Source organism: Hemiscyllium ocellatum, chromosome 32 (genome assembly GCF_020745735.1).
Source record: "Hemiscyllium ocellatum isolate sHemOce1 chromosome 32, sHemOce1.pat.X.cur, whole genome shotgun sequence".
Taxonomy (NCBI): Eukaryota; Metazoa; Chordata; class Chondrichthyes; order Orectolobiformes; family Hemiscylliidae; genus Hemiscyllium; species Hemiscyllium ocellatum.
Genome location: NC_083432.1, coordinates 33,652,462 through 33,673,455, shown reverse-complemented (window position 1 = coordinate 33,673,455; position 20,994 = coordinate 33,652,462). Strand labels below are relative to the sequence as shown.

Below are 20,994 nucleotides of genomic sequence, written 5' to 3'. Positions count from 1 at the left end.
TGTGTGAAATTAAAATTGTGAATCTAATTGATATAAAATTGCTTCACTATTATAAATACTTTGATACTCTGTTTCACAGAAATGACATGGCTTGGTCATAGCTTGGGGGTCTGCAGTGCTGAAGATTATGATCTCTTTTTGGTAATGTATGATCTTGATTGTTTTTAAATTGACTAATTTCCCTCAATGTTTAGGCTATTCTAAAATTAGACTTCACATTCCCATTGGGTGCTGTACTAGCTTGGTATGGCTGATACATGTATTATATAATAGTCAATTGTACAAGAACCTCCTATACCCTTAGTCTGCATTTTGGTTTGTGAATTTCTCCAGTATTCTGCTGACATTACTAGACAATCATGTGAATTTTGCATCATAATGGCGCAATGCAGGACTTCTGTTATAATTAGCTTGAGTTTGGATGTTTTAGAAAAATAGCTCAATGTATCTATTTGAAGACGGCTTCATTGGATTATGATGACCTAATTTTTAAAAAATCTTCATGTAAGGTTAAATGCCTTTGAGAAGGTAGTAATGAACTGACTAGCTGCACATCTGACTAGCTGATCTGGTATAAGTAAGCTCAGTAGGAAAGTAGTCTTAGGATTTTGCCCCACAGCAGGGAAGGAACAATGATATAGTTCCAAGTTAGGATGCTGTGTTGCTTGAAAGGAAACTTGCAAGTAGTGATGCTAACGTTCATTTGCTTTCCTTGTCCTTTTTGGTAATAGATATTGGGGGGTGGGTTTGGAAGGGCTGTCAGAGGAGGATTGACAAACTGTTTCATTGCGCCATATATTATGCGCTGCTGCCGCTATGTGCCAATGGTCAAGGAGTAAATGCTTAAGGTGGGCAATGGGCTGCTTTTTCCTGAATGATATTCAGTTTTTGGAGTGCCATTGGAAGCACATTAATGCAGGCAAGTAGAGAGCATTCACAGTCTTGCTTGTGCCCTGTAATTGGTTCACAGACTTTGGGAGAGTTGAGTGTAAAGTTATTCATAGAATTCATCACCTCTAATGTGCTATGTTGTCACAGTATGTATTTAAATAGTTGGAACAGTTAAGTTTTTGATCGATGGTTATCCCCAAGATGTTGATGTTCGGGTTTTAGTGGTGATGATGTTTTTAAATGTTCAGGAGAGGTTGTTAGATTCCCACTTGTTAGAGATAGTCATTACTTGATGTTTGATGATGACTGCCCAGTGTTCTGTACCATTCATAATGCCCAGTGTTCTGTACCACAGTGTTTCTGTGGCATGAATGTTATTCGGCACTGATGAGCCGAAGCCTGAATGTTCTTCATGTCTTGCTGTGTGCAGTCGTAAACTGCTTCACTACCTTTATGAATGGTACAGAACACTGGGCAGTCATCATCAAACATCGCCACTTATGATTGAGGGAAGATAATTGATGAAGTAGTAGAATGAATTTCAGAGAAATTTCTGTAGCAATGCCTATGACTGAGAGGATTTGTTTCCAGTAATGAGAACCATTTTATTCTGTGCTAAATAGGATTCCAGCCAGTGGAGAATTTTCAGAAACAAAAACAGAAATTGCTGGAAAAGTTCAGCAGGTCTGGTAGCATCTGTGAAGAGAAATCAGAGTTAATGTTTCAGCTAACTTCTGCTGATTCTTCCTCAGAAAACCTTTGGCAATTTTCTGCTTTGGCAAGTGTGTTATGGACCAGGCCAGACCCCCTCAAAATGTTTGAAGCCCAGCCCCTAACTTTTCTAGTTGTTTTAAGCAGGTGCAGAGTGGATATTCCAAGAGTGATGCAGCTGGTCAAAACCCCTCGGTTTTAAACAGAACAAAATTTATTTACAGAGTACTGAATGACCACAGAAAAAGAAAACAGAATACCGAATATCTTAACCTATCCAAAAACCCACCAGACTATTCCAACTTAATGATGCTGTTCCAAATGCCTGCAATAGTTCCCATAAACACCCCCTTGGCAAAAAGGTAAAATCAAACACAGGTAATTACAGGAGAGATTGCAGAGAGATTTAACACATAACCTCCTTCCACTGTAGCTGTTTCTTGGGATTCCCCAGCTGTTACTGACCAGCAGCTCTGAACAGCCAGACTCTAAAACCAAAAGAAACCAAACAAAAGCAGAGCTGGGAGAACTGACCACCACCCTTTTATTGTAGCAAGTGTGTTTTTTTTAAACTTAAAAGCTTCTTCAAGTAGACAAACCCAGACGTCTTGGAACCTATGACTTTATGATCCCTCTGATTTAACAAAAAAACAAGCACTACATTCCCTTGTTAAAGGAACAGCAGCATCATCAGTGGATAACTGTCTTAGCTGAGCTGGATCAGCTTATTTAGAGTTGCAGCTAGTTCTGAAGCATCAATCGTCAATGCAACTGAAATGTTTCAGGATGCATCACTTTTCTTGCATCTGCTGCTTTCTGCTCTTTCTTGATCTTACATGGAATAGATCAAATTTATTGAAGAATATCTGAGACATTGGAGACCTGAAGTGAAGCTGAATCAGTTGTTTAATTATGCAACTGGATATGGCAGACTTCAAGTTTGATTTGATCTGTTGATTGTGGAATCACTTATTTCTGTCAATAACATGCTGTATCTGTTGTTTAGTTTGCATCTGTTTCACCAGTTTGACACCTCATTTTTAAATGTGGCTGCTGCTGCCCTCCTGCACTCTGCATCGAACCAAGCTTGAATCCTGTGGATTTACAATTGTGGTAGCATGAGGCATTTGTCAGGCCTAGAAATCACAGATTGTGGTTAGACACACTTCTTCATTTGCAGATGCACCTAATCAATGCCATATTTAAGCTGGTAGTTTTGTTTCTGTCAGGCATTAACAGCACACTCTTCTTTACCAATGTGTTGCCTGATGTGCTGTGTTGGAGCTCATTGACTGTTAATGAGCCTGACTTTCCGTCTATGCCTTCTACTTATAGCTTTGTGGCTGATGTCTTGTAATACCTCTGATGGAAACATACTTTTGTTGGCACTGCGTATTAAGCTGAAAGTGCCTAACAGGTTCTTCAAGATCTGATTTTAATGAATACAAAAAGACTTTGATTAAAACAAATTTATTAGTTAAATTCAGTTTAGATATATTCAAACTAATGAGCGAATGTATTCCTGTAAACTACTTTAGACATATTCAACAAGCAAGTCTCACTGCCTTTTGCCCACCTGGGACTCCTGGGTGATGGCAGGTACTTGCAACTCTGACTCAATTTCCATGGACCCAGTCTCATGAACCTCTGTCCGATGGGAAAGATCTTCCATTTTATTGCTGTTCTGAATCTGATATTACGTGCTGTATTGCCACCTCTGAGTACTTTCCCAAGTACTCCTTTGTGCTTGATAGTCACAAATCCAGGTGTCATGCAAAACAGCCTGTTCCCAATCCAAGGCATGGTCATTGCCAGCCAAAACAGGTTCCTTTCCTCTAATTGCTTATTGCTATGTCTAATTAACCCTTAGTGATTGGATTGAGATGCTTTTGAGCTGAACACTGCACACTGTTCATAAGTTTCACCATGCTTTGATAACTAGTCACTGGTTTACTGGGTGACCTCGATTACCTAAACATCAATTATCTGAATTTCAGATTATCTGAACATGATCTCAAAGTCCTGTAAAAATGCTATCTGTTATCTGAACTCTCAGTTATCCAAACAAAACACTGACCACCCGTCTCGTTTGGATAATTGAGTTTGTTCTGTGTATGGTATGGTACCGTGCAATTGTGACTATTTAGATTTCTTAACACTATAGAAATAGGCTGATTTAAATATATTGAATCTGACTGTTGCATTTATGATGATTCTGAGACCAATGAATTATAAAATTGTAATATTTTTCTTTGGATGTTAGGGTCAAGAAAGTCCTTGTAGACAGTTGTTGATGATGGATAAAATGCTGGGTGGCCTTCAGCAATATAAACAAATTACAACAGCATCAACAGATTTAGCATGCATTGAGTAAGTAATTTTCTTTTGTTCCCTTAATTCATATTTCTATAATTTATTTTAGTAAAAGGGGTTCATTCCCTGCTTGTCTGTCAGGACCTATATGCATCTGTCATAGACCCTACATCATTTTACAGGCTAATTCAAAAATTGATGTATCGTACATTATTTGATTTATCTGCAATACTATAATTATTTGTATCCTGGCTCTGAGTTAAACTCCGAGTATCTTCTGTTTGGGATAAAATACTGCATGTTCTATTAGAAGCATGCACCATAGAGTTATAATTTTGAATGTCAAATTGATTCATTGCAGTAACTCAATTTCAATGAAAAATACATTTCTAATCTGTTTTTTTATATATATACACAAAAAAATTCCTTCCTGAATGACATCAGACCATTTTTTTAACCTTCAATCTCCTCTCATCCTTCCTTGAAGTTATTGACTCCTAACCAGAGTATAATTTAGTTAAAATATCAGAACTTTTAAAACAGTATTTGTGAACCTAGGTACAGTGAAGAAAGTGATGGCTACTTAGAAGATCAGGAATTTCTTCAACCAGATGATAGTGAATCCGTAGTACTCATTGCTGCAGATGGCTGTGGGGACCAAGTCATTGAGTGTATTGAAAAGAGAGAGAGAGAGGTCTTTGATTAATAAGGGGATCAAGTGTTACATGGAGAAAGCAGGAGAATAGGATTGAGAGACTTATCAGCCATGATCGAATGGTTGAGCAGACTTGATGGGCCTAATGGCATAATTCTGCTCCTGCATCTTATATTCTTATTGTCTAATCCTGTCAGTGGTATTTTATATACATATATACACACACACACACATATATTTTCCTTCAGAGACCCCAATGCCATGAACAAAAACCTTAGATGATTTTCTGCCATAGGGACCTACTATGTTGGAGCACTTCTGCAGCTGTCCAACCTGAAACCAATTAGGCAGAGACTACATATTAAATTCAATGTCCTGATGGCTGTGTTGTACACCATTTCTGAGCAAATAACACTACTGAAGTTTTGTAATTTTGTTTGAAGTATAAGTTAAGTTGTTCATTTTGTGAAGTATATTTGCACTTTAATTATGCTTCAATTCTTAGTGCCCCAACTTATAAATTCCTGTGTGCTGAGGCGTCATAGCAAAATTTATGTTGCTTCAATTTTACATTTTCCATCTTGCTCTGTTGAAAAACTGCTATTCTTCATCAACTCTACTCCCACATCCAAATTGCTGCAAGTTTTGCTACATAAAGCTCAAAAGTATGAAATAAGAATATATAAAATGTATTATTTAAAATGGGTCCTGACTTAAGTCAATGCATGCTACCCTTACATAATGCAGTGTGCCAATAAACTGCAGTTGATTTTGACTATGCACAGATCCATAAGAAATCTATTAGTAATATAATGATAGTAAATCTACTAATTAACATGTTTAAAATAGATATTGCTGTGCAGTTTAATGTACATTTAGAAAATAAAATAAATTCTTAGATGGTATGCGTTTAACATTTTAAAATAAAGGTGCTTGTGTTAAGTTCCTTCCCTGGTATTTGGAAGATTTAAATAAAGCATAATGGTGAAAGCATGAAATATTAATACATCTATACTGAGGTCGAAAGATGGTTAAGTGAAATATTTGTTATACTTACGTGAACTATGACAAATACCAAATTATAGTATAGATTTATGCTTGCAGTGGAATTTTTGTACAAAGTCTTGTGGCAGGAGTTTCCATTCTTTGTTCTAAGTATGGTGACAGGGCTAAAAACAGGTGAGGCAGCCACCAAGATGGTGGTCTTAAGTGGTCACCCATTGGGCTTTCTGCAGGCTCACTTCCCAGGACAGTATTAGCCAGCAGCGACAATCTGTCCAGCACAACTGGAGACTGCCAGTCACTGTGAGCTGTAGCAAACGTCACTAGAATCCAGAAGCTGCAGTCGCACCAGTGGAGGAGGGCTTGTGGGACATGGGGTTTGGATTTGTAAGTGGTCAGATGTAGTGGCAGGAGTTTGTTTTTCAGCAACTGCCCTGCCTTGTGCCTCATATGGACCCTGATCATCATCAAATTCGAGCAGACTAGAGGCTTGCTCACCTTCTGATAGGCAGTCCACTCTGTTTTATAGGTAATGATAGTGGAGGAGTAAAGAAGCCTTTGTGATCTTTTAAACTTAATTCCTGTGGTGGCAGGAATCTCCTTGAAGTGAATCGGCTTGATTGTCATCCCCTCCTGCAACTTTCCCCTCTGCCTTTTGGGAGCAGAAGATTCTACTTTTGGAGATAAATTCTTGAATCTATAGATTCTTAACAGATCGAATATCTTGGTTGGAAAGACAGTTAGAAGCAATGAAGAATTTGCAACAACAACAGTATGTGATGGATGGCAGTTACAGGAAGGGGAAAAGTCGCAGATACAGCCACATAGAAGAGTTAACTCCAGGAAGGGTAAGAGAGGTAGGCAGCTAGTGCAGGAGTCTTTTGTGGCTATACCTATTTCAAACAAGTATGCTGTTTTGGAAAGTGGAGGTGGGGGGGTGGTGATGGATTCTCAGGGGAACGTAGCACGAACAGCCAAGTTTCTGGTATTGAGACTGGCTCTAATGCAACAAGCAGTATGTTGGGTTCCAAGAGATCAATTGTGTTAGGGGATTCTCTAGTCCGAGGTGCAGACAGATGTTTCTGTGGCCAGCAGCAAAAAATCGGAATGGTGTGTTGCTTCCCTGGTGCCATGATCAAGGATGTCTCAGAGAGGGTGCAGAATGTTCTCACAGGGTGAGAGGGGCCAGCAAGAGGTCATTGTCCACATTGGAACTAATGACATTGGAAGGGAAAAGGTTGAGAGTTTGAAGAGAGATTACAAAGAGTTAGGCAGGAATTTAAAAAGGAGGTCCTCGAGGATGGTAATATCTGGATTACTCCCGTTCTACGAGCTAGTGAGGGCAGGAATAGGAGGATAGAGCAGATGAATACGTGGCTGAGGAGCTGGTGTATGGGAGAAGGATTCATATTTTTGGATCATTGGAATCTCTTTTGGGGTAGAAGTGACCTATACAAGAAGGACGTATTGCACCTAAATTGGAAGGGGACTAATATACTGGCAGGGAGATTTGCTAGAACTGCTTGGGAGGATTTAAACTATTAGTAAGGTGGGGGGGGTGGGTGGGACCCAGGGAGATAGTGAGGAAAGAGGTCAATCTGAGACTGATACAGTTGAGAACAGAAGCGAGTCAAACAGTCAGGACAGGCAGGGACAAGGTAGGACTAATAAATTAAACCGCATTTATTTCAATGCAAGGGGCCTAACAAGGAAGGCAGATGAGCTCAGGGCATGGTTAGGAACATGGGACTGGGATATCATAGCAATTACAGAAACGTGGCTCATGGATGGACAGGACTGGCAGCTTAATGTTCCAGGATATAAATGTTACAGGAAGGATAGAAAGGGGGGCAAGAGAGGAGGGGGAGTGGCGTTTTTGATAAGGGATAACATTACAGCTGTGCTGAGGGAGGATTTAAACTGGAAATACATCCAGGGAGGTTATTTGGGTGGAACTGAGAAATAAGAAAGGTATGATCACCTTATTGGGATTGTATTATAGACCCCTCCTAATAGTCAGAGGGAAATTGAGAAACAAATTTGTGAGGAGACCTTGGCTATCGGTAAGAATAATAGGGTGATTATGGTAGGGGATGTTAACTTTCCAAACATAGACTGGGACTGCCATAATGTGAAGGGTTCAGATGGAGTGGAATTTGTTAAGTGTGTACAAGAAAAGTTTCTGATTCAGTATGTGGATGTAGCTACTAGAGAAGGTGCAAAATTTGACCTGCTGTTGGGAAATAAGGCAAGGCAGGTGATTGAGGTGTCAGTGGGGAAGCACTTTGGGGCCAGTGACCATAATTCTATTAGATTTAAAATAGTGATGGAAAAGGATAGACCAGATCTAAGAGTTGTAGTTCTAAATTGGAGAAAGGCCAATTTTTATGGTATAAGACAAGAACTTTCAAAAGCTGACTGGGGGCAGATGTTCGCAGGTAAAGGAACGGCTAGAAAATGGGAAGCCTTCAGAAATGAGAGAACGAGAATCCTGAGAAGGTAAAGACAGGATAGATCGAGTGAATCCTTAGAAGAGTATAAAGGAAGTAGGAGTATACTTAAGAGGGAAATCATGAGGGCAAAAAGGGGACATGAGATAGCTTTGGCAAACAGAATTAAGGAGAATCCAATGTTTTTTACAAATACGTTAAGGACAAAAGGGTAACTAGGGAGAAAGTAGGCCCCTCAAAGATCAGCAAGGCGACCTTTGTGTGGAGCTGCAGAAACTGGGGGAGATACTAAACGAATATTTTGCATTAGTATTTACTGTGTAAACGGATATGGAAGATATAGACTGTAGGGAAATAGATGGTGACACCTTGCAAAATGTCCAAATTACAGAGGAGCAAGTGCTGAATGTCTTGAAATGCATAAAGGTGGATAAATCCCCAGGACCTGATCAGATGTACCCTAGAACTCTGTAGGAAGCTAGAGAAATGATTACTGGGCCTCTTGCTGAGGTATTTGTATCATTGATAGTCACAGGTGAGGTGCCGGAAGACCGGAGATTGGCTAACATGGTGACACTGTTTAAGAAGGGCAAGGACGAGCCAGTGAACTATAGGCCAGTGAGCCTGACGTTGGTTATTGGAGGGAATCCTGAGGGACAGGATGTACATGTATTTGGAAAAGTAAAGTTTGATTAGGATAGTCAACATGGCTTTGTGTGTGGGAAATCATGACTCACAAACTTGATTGAGTTTTTTGAAGAAGTAACATGGAGGATTGATGAGGGCAGAGCGGTAGATGTGATCGATATGGACTTCAGTAAGGCGTTCGACAAGGTTCCCCATTAGAGACTGATTAGCAAGGTTAGATCTCATGGAATACAGGGAGAACTAGCCATTTGGATACAGAACTGGCTCAAAGGTAGAAGACAGAGGGTGGTGGTGGAGAGTTGTTTTTCAGACTGGAGGTCTGTGATCAGTGGAGTGCCACAAGGATTGGTGCTGGGTCCTCTACTTTTTTGTCATTTACATAAATGATTTGGATGCGAACATAAGAGGTACAGTTAGCAAGTTTGCAGATGACACCAAAATTGGAGGTGTAGTGGACAGCGAAGAGTGTTACCCCCAATTACAACAAGATCTTGACCAGATGGGTCAATGGGCTGAGAAGTGGCAGATGGAGTTTAATTCAGATAAATGCGAGGTGCTGCATTTTGGGAAAGCAAGTCTTAGCAGGACATGTACACTTAAGGGTAAGGTCCTAGGGAGTGTTGCTGAACAAAGATTCCTGGAGTGCAGATTCATAGCTCCTTGAAAGTGGAGTTGCAGGTAGATAGAATAGTGAAGAAGGCATTTAGTATGCTTTCTTTTATTGGTCAGAGTATTGAGTACAGGAGTTGGGAGGTCATGTTGCGACTGTACAAGACATTGGTTAGGCCACTGTTGGAATATTGCGTGCAATTCTGGTCTCCTTCCAATTGGAAAGATGTTGTGAAACTTGAAAGGGTTCAGAAAAGGTTTATAAGGATGTTGCCAGGCTTGGACGGATTCGACCAAAGGGTCTGTTTCCATGCTGTACATCTCTACGACTCTAATTAAATGCTGATGTGAGCAATTTGAAATTAATGAGAATATTCAACAAGAAATGTGCGAAATGTGTTTAAATAAATTCAGTGATTACATGATTACACCATTTCAAGAAGGCTGAAAATGTGTTGCTGGTTAAAGCACAGCAGGTTAGGCAGCATCCAAGGAATCGGAAATTCGATGTTTCGGGCATAAGCCCTTCATCAGGAATGAGGAGAGTGTGCCAAGCAGGCTAAGATAAAAGGTAGGGAGGAGGGGCGATGGAGATGTGATAGGTGGAAGGAGGTCAAGGTGAGGGTGATAGGCCGGAGTGGGGTGGGGGCGGAGAGGCCAGGAAGAAGATTGCAGGTTAGGAGGGCGGTGCTGAGTTGAGGGAACCGATTAGGAGGGCGGTGCTGAGTTGAGGGAACCGATTAGGAGGGCGGTGCACCCCACCCCACTCCGGCCTCTCCGCCCCCACCCCACTCCGGCCCCTGCAATCTTCTTCCTGACCTCTCCGCCCCCACCCTACTCCGGCCTATCACCCTCACCTTGACCTCCTTCCACCTATCACATCTCCATCGCCCCTCCCCCAAGTCCCTCCTCCCTACCTTTTATCTTAGCCTGCCTGGCACACTCTCCTCATTCCTGATGAAGGGCTTATGGCCGAAACGTCGAATTTCCTATTCCTTGGATGCTGCCTAACCTGCTGTGCTTTAACCAGCAACACATTTTCAGCTGTGATCTCCAGCATCTGCAGACCTCAGTTTTTACTCGAAGATTTTAACCTACTGCGAATCCTCTTGCAAGGATGCCTTCCTTGAAGAAGCTCTCTTCCTCCCTCAACAAGGATTTCAGTGAGTCTCTCTCTCTCACTGCACCCCCCAGGTCATCTCCTCTGCACAGAAGCTCTTCAGCCACGTTCTTAAACAGACTCGTTACCACAGCCACATCTCCTTCCTCAGCACCTGCCTACGGAACCGACTGATCCCGCACAGACTCCTCATTTCCCCTCCCCCCACCTTGTCTCAGTCTACCATTTTCAGCTCTACCATTTCAAGAAGACCTCACAATAGACCCTTAACATTTCATGCTGAGCAAAATTCACTGGTTCAAACACCAGTAGATTGAAAATTTTCCTTGATACATTAAAAGATGTTGATGAATTTTTATTTTATTTTCAGTTCTGTACATGCATGGAATTCCCAGTTACTCGCAGAAGTTCGAAATGACCCTCATCTTCGATCACCTGCAAAACTGGATTTCAACCTCTCTCTTGATGCACACAGACTTCTTAAAAGAGCTGAGGCCAATTTTGAATCACGAGGGAAAAAGCAAGTGGTTTTTTGATAGAATGTTATTGGAACATTTTAAGATGTATGAATGTTATATTGCCTAGACAGTAATGTTAGAAGGCTCAAATGTACAAACAATTGTTCATAAAGTTTGAAAAGCCACAGCTTGTTTATTGAGGTGAAAATCATTGGAGAAAAGTTATGTTAAATCTGCAAGTTTTCCTTGGAATTTTGCAGGCTTCTGAAATCTAACAACAAAATGAACATGAACTGGATATTGTTAGAAGCACGTTACTTAATTTTATGATTCATGTTTGTTGCCTTTATCGACAATATTCAGATCAGGTTATACTGCAGGAATGTATATTTCTTGTAAGTGAAGATTTAAACTTTGACTTGAACTAATGATTATATTTTATGACGTTTGTGTCCTTGGAGCATGCCAGAGTTTTGCGCAATCAATTTAAGTGTTTTCAAAATATAGTCAATGTTATGATGCAAGAAAACATGATTGCTAATGTATGCTCGGCAAGATTCCACAAACAGCAAAAAAAAGTGAGCAGATTAACTGATGTGGCAGTGTTGGATGAAAGAGAAGTGTCTTCTTTTTTTATTTCACTTATAACTTGGGGTATTAAGGCGGAAAGGTTGTATGTTCTTCAGTTAAAATCTAAAGATAGTGCATCCAAATGCAGCAGTCCATTGGTGATGCATTAATGTGTCAGTTTAGATTGTGCTTCGGTCTCCGGAGAGCTCTTGGACTGTTTTATTCAAAGGGTAAAATGATATGACAATGTTTAGCAATTATAGTTCTTTAATTTCCAAGGGTAGGTGCATGCACAGTGTCTTCAAAAAAGTGCGACTTGCATTAATTTCAGACTATTTTAGAGGCAAGCTATTATGTTTGCAACCATTTAATTTGTCTGAAAATAATTTCAGGAGATGTTCGCCACCTTCTACTCATTCTATGGAGAAAATGTTGGTGAAACTCTCTGAGGAATTAAAGGAAACAAATGGATACCTTGAAGAGATGAAGAAAACAGTAAGATTTACAGCATATTTCAAACTCCTTATATTTGATTTATCCTGAAAAGCTATTGCCTGTTATTTTTAAGAAGGTAGCTGTTATTGATTGCTGATTGGCAGTTGCTCTGAATCCCTTAATGGGAACTGTATAGATGCTTGTTGGTCTTTTTGAACAGTCAGAACTGTAAAGAGAATTAAGAAGTACAACTGATTGTATGAGTGTTTCTGTCAACTAGAGAGAGGAAGAATGCTCTGTGATCTTGGGTGAAACTGGAGAAAATCAACCTCTGCTTCTCAATTTAGGTGGTGGAAAGAGGCAACGTCTCCAAAAATAATGTGAAACCAGTCTCTGATTTGGGAGAGGGTGAGATGGGATTTATAATATTTTTGGTGAATATATTCTACAGGGCTACAGAATTTGCAGAAGTTATATACCAAAGGTGAATAATGATGTTGATGAATTGGAACATCTTCCCAATATAGTATCTAGCAATTCCAGATCAGGTGTAGGTTGATTTAGTGCAGAATAAAGCTCATGCAGTAACTTAAACCCATACTTCATAATGCACAAGCACGTTATCTACTATTTCTTTCACCAATTATTCTTTGGCCGTCTGAATGAAATTTCAGATAATGTCTGCTGATGATCAGTTCTGCATTGTTTCACATCTATTGGAAACCAGGTTTGGACTTTGCAAAGTAATTGTTGACAGCATTGTGGTGTGTTTATTCCACTTGGATGGATACAATCTAATCCCACACAGTTATTAGATATTGTGCCATCTAAGTTTCTACATAAAGTTCTAGACGTGCTCCGCAGGTCAGGCAAACACCTGTGAAGTCATAAATAATTACTGAAAGGGCTTGACTTGAAGTATTGGTTTTATTTTTTTCTGTCATGGTATTTTCTGTTTTTAGTTTCAGAAATTAAGCATCCACAGAATTTGATTCTGTATTTATTTCTGTTCATTTGCTCATTCTGAACGTGTAGCTGCCCTGGCAATGCTGGTAATTTCTGTTTTTAACTTCGTTTTTTAAATAAAATTTAGCTTGTTTTTCTGGGTCCCACTGAGAATAACGATACCACCTTTCAAACCTTGAAGCTCACGCTTTCAGACTTCCATCAGCTGATGACTGTGTTTTCTCTGACGTTTGAGCATGAATTTGGTATGCACTGTGACAAAGCACCACCTGAACTTTGCAACTTTGGATCACTCTGCAGAGCTGTCCATAAGCTTCTGACATCTTGTGTTGATGTAAGTCTTGCGCATGTTTGTGATTTTAAAGTTCAGCAATGAGATCCTTAACACTTGGTATTTTTTTTTCAAACTTTCGAAGCAGAATTATTTGTTTGAAATGGAGTCAGATTGAGCAAAATAACTTTTAGCTTGGAGGCAAAACAAATTTGTCGCAATGACAGATATGAATTCTCAATTTACAGGAAAATGTTCATGTTTTCCATGAACAAAGAATCCAGTTAATTCTGTTTTTAATCTTGAGAGACCAGGCTTGCAACTTTATTAGAGTAGAATAGCCTTTATAGTCATGTGCACTTGAATGAGTGCAGTGAAAAGTTTGTAATGTCGCCTCTTGGTGCCATCTTAGGTACAGGGTACCTTGGAACAGATACTTTTAAGTGTTGTCACAGAGCTGAAATAGTTTTAAAAAAGATTAGCATGGAAGTACAGAGTTTAAATGCCCAAATTGAAATTAAAAAGTGTCTATAAAGTACTCAAGTTTATAAAGTTATTGTCCTCAGAGTCCGTTTCTAACATGAGACGGGCCTGCTGGGCTTCAGAATATGAGGCCAGTCTGGCTCCACATGCTGTCCACTGTCCAGGTCTCACTGCACTGCTGCTGCTGCGGGACTCGCTGCAGCTCCGGACTTGGCCCGTGACGAGCTCTGCTCCAGCAGGGTAGGATAATTTATTTAAGAAGTGAGGTGTGAGGTGAGATTTGGTGGAAGCTGCTGCAAAGAGGGAAGAAACAAAAAGATAAGGAGCTGGTCAGCAGAGGTACTCTGACTGGTGCGTCTTATTCTGCACCGTCTTGATTACTTATATTATTTCCAGATTGATGCTATAAGAGTGAGTTAATATAGTTCTTTCACATTAAGAATCAGCTCACAGTATGTAAACCAATTAGATTAAGTTTGTCCAGCTTGCACAAAAATGAACCTATCGTCAAATTCTGTGCTTGTGTGTGCACATTTTGTGTCAATCCATTTGGTACAAATCTGTTCTTCTGCAAACTTAGTGTCTGCATGCTATGTGAATCCTAAAAATGCTTGTCATCTGGTTACATGCATGTACCCCTTTACAAAGGAGCTTGCAGCCTTGGCAGAAATAAGTGACACATGCAGGAAGTTGGAGACAATCGTGAATGGACTTCAACAAGATGTGATAAACTGGGAAGGTGGTGACGTTGCCACACTGCGTAAGTAAAGCAATCAGGCAGCTGTTGCCTACTTCTCTTAACAATCACTTGTATTGCACAATCTTTCCATTGCCAACAATTATCACTTAATTGTGAATTAAAATGCTCCAAAGGCATAATGCATTTTCAGAGTTTTGCAAAGTTACATGAACATGTATCTTGAATAAACATTCTTGTAATCAATTTAAATTATAATTTTGCCTAATATTTCTTCTAAATTAGTGTTTTTATTCACTCATGGGATGAGGTCATCGCTAACTATGCCAGCATATATTGGCCATCCCTAATTGTCCAGAGTGGGATGGTTAAGAACTACGTGGCTGCAGGTCAGGAGTCAAGTATAGGCCAGACCAGGATTGGATGGCAGTTTTCTTCCTGAGAGGATATTAGTGAACCAGATGGGGTTTTCCCGACAATTGATAATGGATTCATGCATCTGTTAATTCCAGATTTGTATTGGATTCAAATTCTTATCAACTGCTATGGGTCCCCAGAATATCACCTTGGTCTCTTGATTAACAGTCCAACGATAATATCACTAGGTCATCACCTTCCCATTCTACTATTTGATGTACTTTGTATTCAGATGCTGGTGCACAGCATTATCTTTTAAAGTCCTTCACTAATCTTACTTTCCTGAAGGATTATGCTTCTTATAGTGTGAATCAATTGCTCCATGTACTGAGCTAGTCATGTTTGGCCTCTTATTCATGTGACCTATGATGATGAACATTTTAACAAAATTCTGTTGTTGTGTACTTTGCAATTTCTTTTTGAGCAGGCACCATACTTAACATGGAACAAGGTACCTGTCAGGCTGTTGAGTGGCTGAACTTGCACACAAATTAGGGGGAATACTGGTCATTTGGCTGTTTGAATACTGGAAGCATCAGAATTGAGTTGATCTTTATCTGCACCTTTTCTAGCTGTTCTATTACCCTGATGTACATATGATTCGCCTGGATAGCAAACAAAGCAACACTTTTCACAGTATTTTAATACATGTGACAACAATCAATCAAATGAAGGCATGTAACTGTCACAATTATTATAATTAATCAAAGTCTTGTTAGTGGCCAGGTCCATGTAAGATTTTTTTAATAAACTTTGTTTTTGCATTGTGACATTGAGACAAAAGCTAGCTTTAAGAGCATGTTTCTAAATTTTTAATATGCAGGAATATTATATATTAAGGACATTAAATTTGTCAAAGAATATGATTGTTCACCTCTTCCTTTTTCTTCAGCGGTACAGGTTAAAGAGGTGAAGAAGAAATACACTGAATTTCTGGAAGTCTTTCGGGCCATGCATAATTAAATTGTAATTCTGTATATAGTGTACATAGTATGTTCTTTCAATGTTGACTCCTGCAAAGCTCTTTACACAAATTCTTCAAAAATAAAGCTCCTCAAAATGCTAGAGTGGAATGTTGATTCTAAAACTTACTGTACAGTGTAGTGATTTTGTTCAAAGTTGATGATAGGGTGCAACACCCCAATCAATTTTATGTCATTGTCTGTTTTTAATAACCATGTGAGGTAAATGGTGTTAAATGAGATTCCCCAGTGGAACTTTTTTTTAATAAAGCTTTTATTGACTAAATAGTTGATGCTTTACAAATTTTGCCTGAAGTATTGCTGTTTGTCATTTTGACTTTTTTTCTGAAAAGAGCTTATGAAATAAAAATATTTATATTCTATTTTGCAAGGACGTGATTTTGTCCATATTCTTCATTATACTTTGAGCAGCGTTTTCTATGCAACTAACCACAACTTGAAATAGAAAGTGTGCAAAGATTTTTTAAAAACCTGAAGTTTAAATCATATCCTTGCCCTTTTGGCATCACCATCTATTAAAGATTTTAAATTTCTGGAATTGTTTTGTATTTGTCTTATAGGTAGAATGCCTGTGAGATGCTCAATTTAATTGCATAAAATTATGTGCTATTTGCACAAGTATAATACATGCAAAGTACCTCTGATTAGCTGAAAAATTAGAAATCATTCCCTTGTATACAACTTCCTGCATTTGCATTTACAATCTACAAAATGCACTAATACATAAATTTTCCATCTGAAGTATTTTTACGAATCATGTAGTTTTGCTTTAAATTAATACTACAACATATTCCACTAAACTATGAATTGTATGAATGATAGATGAATGAAGATAGACTAGAACTCAGTTAGTCACTGCTTTCCAAGGAGGCTTCTATTTCTGATCAAGACCAGTTGATTATTATCTTGAAAAGAGGCAAAATACAAAAGATATTATTAAAGGGTAATACTGAGCGACATGTGGTATTTATCAAAGAGAATGTAGATAATTGCCGATAAATTAGAAAGCAAAAATGGTCAATCAAAATAAATTTGAAAGAGGGGGAATCTGTGTTTACAAGTTAAAGGGAAAAATAGAGAAAGGGGTAAATATCTTGACATTTTTGCAGGAAAAATAGGTTGTTGAAAATTGACTATTACCAAAACCAATTTATCTCAGAAACAAAAACAAAAATTGCTGGAGAAACTCAGCAGGTCTGGAAGCATCTGTGGAGAGAAAGAGAGTTAATGGTTCAGGTACTGTGACCAATTTGTTACTGAGCTCTAATGTGTTCTAAAGTGGCAAAGTGGCTCCGTGGTTAGCACTGCTGCCTCACAGCAACAGGGTCCCAGGTTCAATCCCAGCCTCGGGTGACTGTGTGGAGTTTGCACATTCTCCCTGTGTCTGCGTGGGTTTCCTCTGAGTGCTCCGGTTTCCTCCCATAGTCCAAAGACATGCAGATCAGGTAAACTGTGTAAGGTCAATTAGTCAGAGGGAGGTGGGTCTGGGTGAGTTGCTGTTCGGAGGGTTGGTGTGGACTGGTTGGGCTGAAGGGCCTGTTTCCACACTGTAGGGAATCTAATCTAAACTCATGCATCAGTTTAGCGATATGTGGGTATGCAAACTTTAAATTGTGTCCTTTTAGAAATTACTCAAGTGATGCTTGAATATGTTCTGCACAAAGTAAGATCACATAATATATTTTTGGTACTTGCCAAAATTGATGTGATTAGCAACTAATAGGGTATTTCAAGTCAGATCAATTAATTAAATGAAGGTATGCTTCACAAGAAAGTCTACCAAATGTGGCGAATCCCCTTTACGGTACTTTTCTATAGTACTAGTAAGTTGAAAGTACCTGTTTCAAAGAGTGATTTTCCAGTCTCCTGCTGCAGTGAGTTCTGAGATGTCATTTAATGAGAGGACATCACAATGGTGCCTAATCACTTCTTGTCCATACTCATGCAGCACCAGCACAAGATCATGCATAGTCATCAAGCATGTTTCCTCCCCATTCCTTCTTCCTCGTCTAGGGGTGCTGTAGTCATCTGCAGTCTTTGAAATCTGCTGACTAAAGGTAGACCTGACATTGTCCAGCTGGACTGTTTTCATAAGAGTTGTATTTTATTCTTTCATTTAGTTCTTTTATCTATTTTTAAAGCTGTTGTGGTGCAGTGGTAGTATCCCTACCTCTGGGTCAGAAGTCCATGTTCAAGATCCACCTGTTCAAGAGATGTGTCACACTATGTTTGAACAGGTTGATTAAAAGTATCAATATTTCAGAGGTAGACCATTGTTGAACTTTCACATAGCTGCTGATTCCAAACAGGTATCCATTACTGCAAGTGGTCTCCTTTTGTGATGTCACAGGTCACAGAGGATCAGGTAATAGATTATTGCATTACACAGTAAGTCCATTGGCAAGTGCAGCAACTGTATGATGTAATAATGGCAGTGTCCACAGCAACTACTTCAGGAAAGTTTTAATCGATGCCTATGATGGGGTTTTGTGACGTCTGTCTTTCATCAATCACCTATTATACAGAAAGATCAGATAAGCAGAGCCGCCATGGTTGGTACAGACCACGTTCCCTCAAATTTGAAATCTACAAAAATAGGAAGCGGTCAGTAAATTTTAGTAAAACTTTATGAATCTCCGAATGTCAAGTGATTTATGTTGTATATTTCCAGTGGCCTGATGCATAATGGCTATTGTATCTAGGACCATTGCATTAACTACAGCTATGGTGAAAAAGTGTGGTACTGGAAACGTGCAGCAGGTCAGGCAGCAAACAAGCATCAGGAAAGCATTTCCTGATTGAAGGCGACTTTCCTGCTCCTCGGATGCTGTCTGACCTGCTGTGCTTTTCCAGCGTCACAGTTCCTGATTTTGACTCTCCAGCGTCTGCAGTTCTCACTTTCTCCGAGTCCCTTAACTATATGTCCTTATTGGCTTTATTGAAATTGCATGTACCCATGCTTGCAATTTCCTATACTTAGTATGTGCTATTCAAATCGCCCATAATCTTAAGACTATCAGCAACAATATTGAGAGGCTAAGCAAGAGTGTTCTGCTTTCTGAATTTTGCACCATTTATCATTGGTATCTGTTCCATTAGTACGTCATGGTGTCAGCTACCTTTTGTTTTGTGATTTGGTTCTCTGTTAGCTTATGTATTTTTGTTTAATTTTCCTTGCTTTTATTTGATTTTTTTTTGCAAGATGTTGGTTCTTTCAACAAGTGCGATTTGAGTTTGTGATTCTCTTGGGAAGGGTACACTTGAAGGATAGGGCTTAGATCAGTCTTATACTGACAGATATGTATTCCCCGTGCAAAAATGTAATGGTTTTTTAATAACAAAGTAATTCTGTTTTACACACAAAATTACACCATGACACGAGGATGGTCATGACCTGGGTTTTCTGCTGGCCAGGTGATTATTTTTCTCTCTATCGTACTAAGGAATTCCTATGTAAATTGAATTTACCATAGGGGAATTCCTCTACACCTGGAATCCTCTGACTGTATCCATTTAAGTTGAAGACTTCAGAGTGTTCTGATGGTACTAAGTAAAACAGTCACCAAGGAAAAGTTACACAACGAAATGCATAGTACAACTCCTGAACAACTATTAAACTGACCCTATTAAGCAAAGATTCTATTAAACAAATCCAACCATATCTGCCCTAGATCCCTTGCATCCCCTGGTACAGACTGTCTAAACTTTACTGCTGCCCCTCAAACACCCCAACCAGAATTCACCAGATATCTTCACCCCCACTCACCACTATCCCCAGAATGGATTTCTCCAACCCATTCCAACAATAAACATTGCATTACTTGCTTAGCACCCTATCTCTTATCCAACTGGCATCCTCCCCTGAGCATCTTACCGCCTGCCAACCTGACCCTACAACTTCCCTATCTGGCACCCTAACATCACGCTCACCAACTGTACTTAAGATTTGACTAGCTTTCTCAAAGTGGCTATCGGGGCTCTTAAATTTCAGAATAGAGCAGCAGATGGGAAAAGGGGTGTGGTTTGACCCTGCTTTACATTCTGTGCTATGAATGAACTGCCATAATGAAAGTACAGTTCCGCATTTCTGCAGGAACTCTAAGCAGAATCTCCTCTCAAGTGTGGAGCTCCCTTTTGTAAAAAGGAAGAGCCTTTCTTCAAACCATGTGGGCCAATATACATGCAATATATAGAATGAAAGGTTCTCGCTTGTGCATGTGTGTGTGTGTGTGTGTGTGTGTGTATATATATAAACACACATGTACATATATATGTACAAAAGAGGATATAGAAAAAATATATAATCCACTTCACGTGCACTGGAACAAATGCTTTTTCAAGCTAAGGTCAGTTCTTTCCACTGCTGGAAATGTAGGACAGGATTGTATAATTGTTCAGTTATTCATAGATCAAAAATGGCTGCATATTTCATACACTAGTTAAATCAAACTGTTAAATTAGTTGGTTTAATCTATTACAAGACAGTCAAAGTCTCCTGGGGTAATTCCGATACTGCGTTTTCTGCTATGTTAAACGAATGAGAAAGTATTGTTGATACACTTGAGGTTAAATGCAATCAGTTGTTTGGAACAATCTACTCCATAGTTGCTCAATTCCATGAATAATGAAATCATTAGGTCTGTTTCACACAGCAAAAGCTGTTTGGAAATCGGAAACTCAAACTAAGGATAGCAGAAAATCAATTTGATAGTCCCTGAAAACTGATGCAGGAATGTGCAATTAAGCCATGTCCTCTGATTATGAGGCACATGATAGCAACTATGGGCTGTTTTCAATGATTTTGAAGTCCAGCAGCTCAAGTTTTAATGTTGAATGGTCACATTAACCACAATAGTCAGTAGCAATGGAATACTTGCCTTGCCTGAGACTGAGGCTATGGTGGTAGATTTCGTTGAGTATGTCCTTAATGAAGCACAGATACCTGATACAGTGTTTCTCACTGAAATGGGTGAATAATTTCCCTTAGATTCTGGATTAGCGTTCATCAGTTCCACCACCTCCTTCCAGCATGTTGTCCTGCTCAACGTGGCCATTGTTCATGCTCCAAATAATGCTTTATTCCAAGGTGAAGAGCCCAATAATACACCCATGTCTGGGAACAATTTATTTTGGAGCCTTGAAGCCAGCAAAGAGAGTCAGTCGTTACTTGTTGCATCACTCCTTGTAGAAATAGCAGCATTTCAACAACTAATAAAAGCTTGAAAAACTTCTCAATTTAAAGCAGAAACCAAAAGATATCAACCACAGCCTTACTTTTTGATATGTCTATTTCTTCAAATAGTACTGTTGGGTGG

General features: G+C 39.3%; 1 protein-coding gene across 1 annotated transcript in view; it reads left to right on the top strand.

Moving 5' to 3' along the window:
* haus7 (HAUS augmin-like complex, subunit 7) overlaps positions 1-16,041 on the top strand; it is a 28,611-nt gene extending 12,570 nt beyond the window's left edge. The window contains exons 4-10 of the mRNA XM_060848926.1: positions 80-141; positions 3,866-3,972; positions 10,770-10,919; positions 11,820-11,922; positions 12,956-13,162; positions 14,231-14,342; positions 15,589-16,041. Coding sequence (XP_060704909.1) covers positions 80-141; positions 3,866-3,972; positions 10,770-10,919; positions 11,820-11,922; positions 12,956-13,162; positions 14,231-14,342; positions 15,589-15,659 — 812 coding nt within the window. The 3' untranslated portion in view covers positions 15,660-16,041. The remainder of the gene's footprint in view (positions 1-79; positions 142-3,865; positions 3,973-10,769; positions 10,920-11,819; positions 11,923-12,955; positions 13,163-14,230; positions 14,343-15,588) is intronic.
* Positions 16,042-20,994: the final 4,953 nt, after the last annotated feature.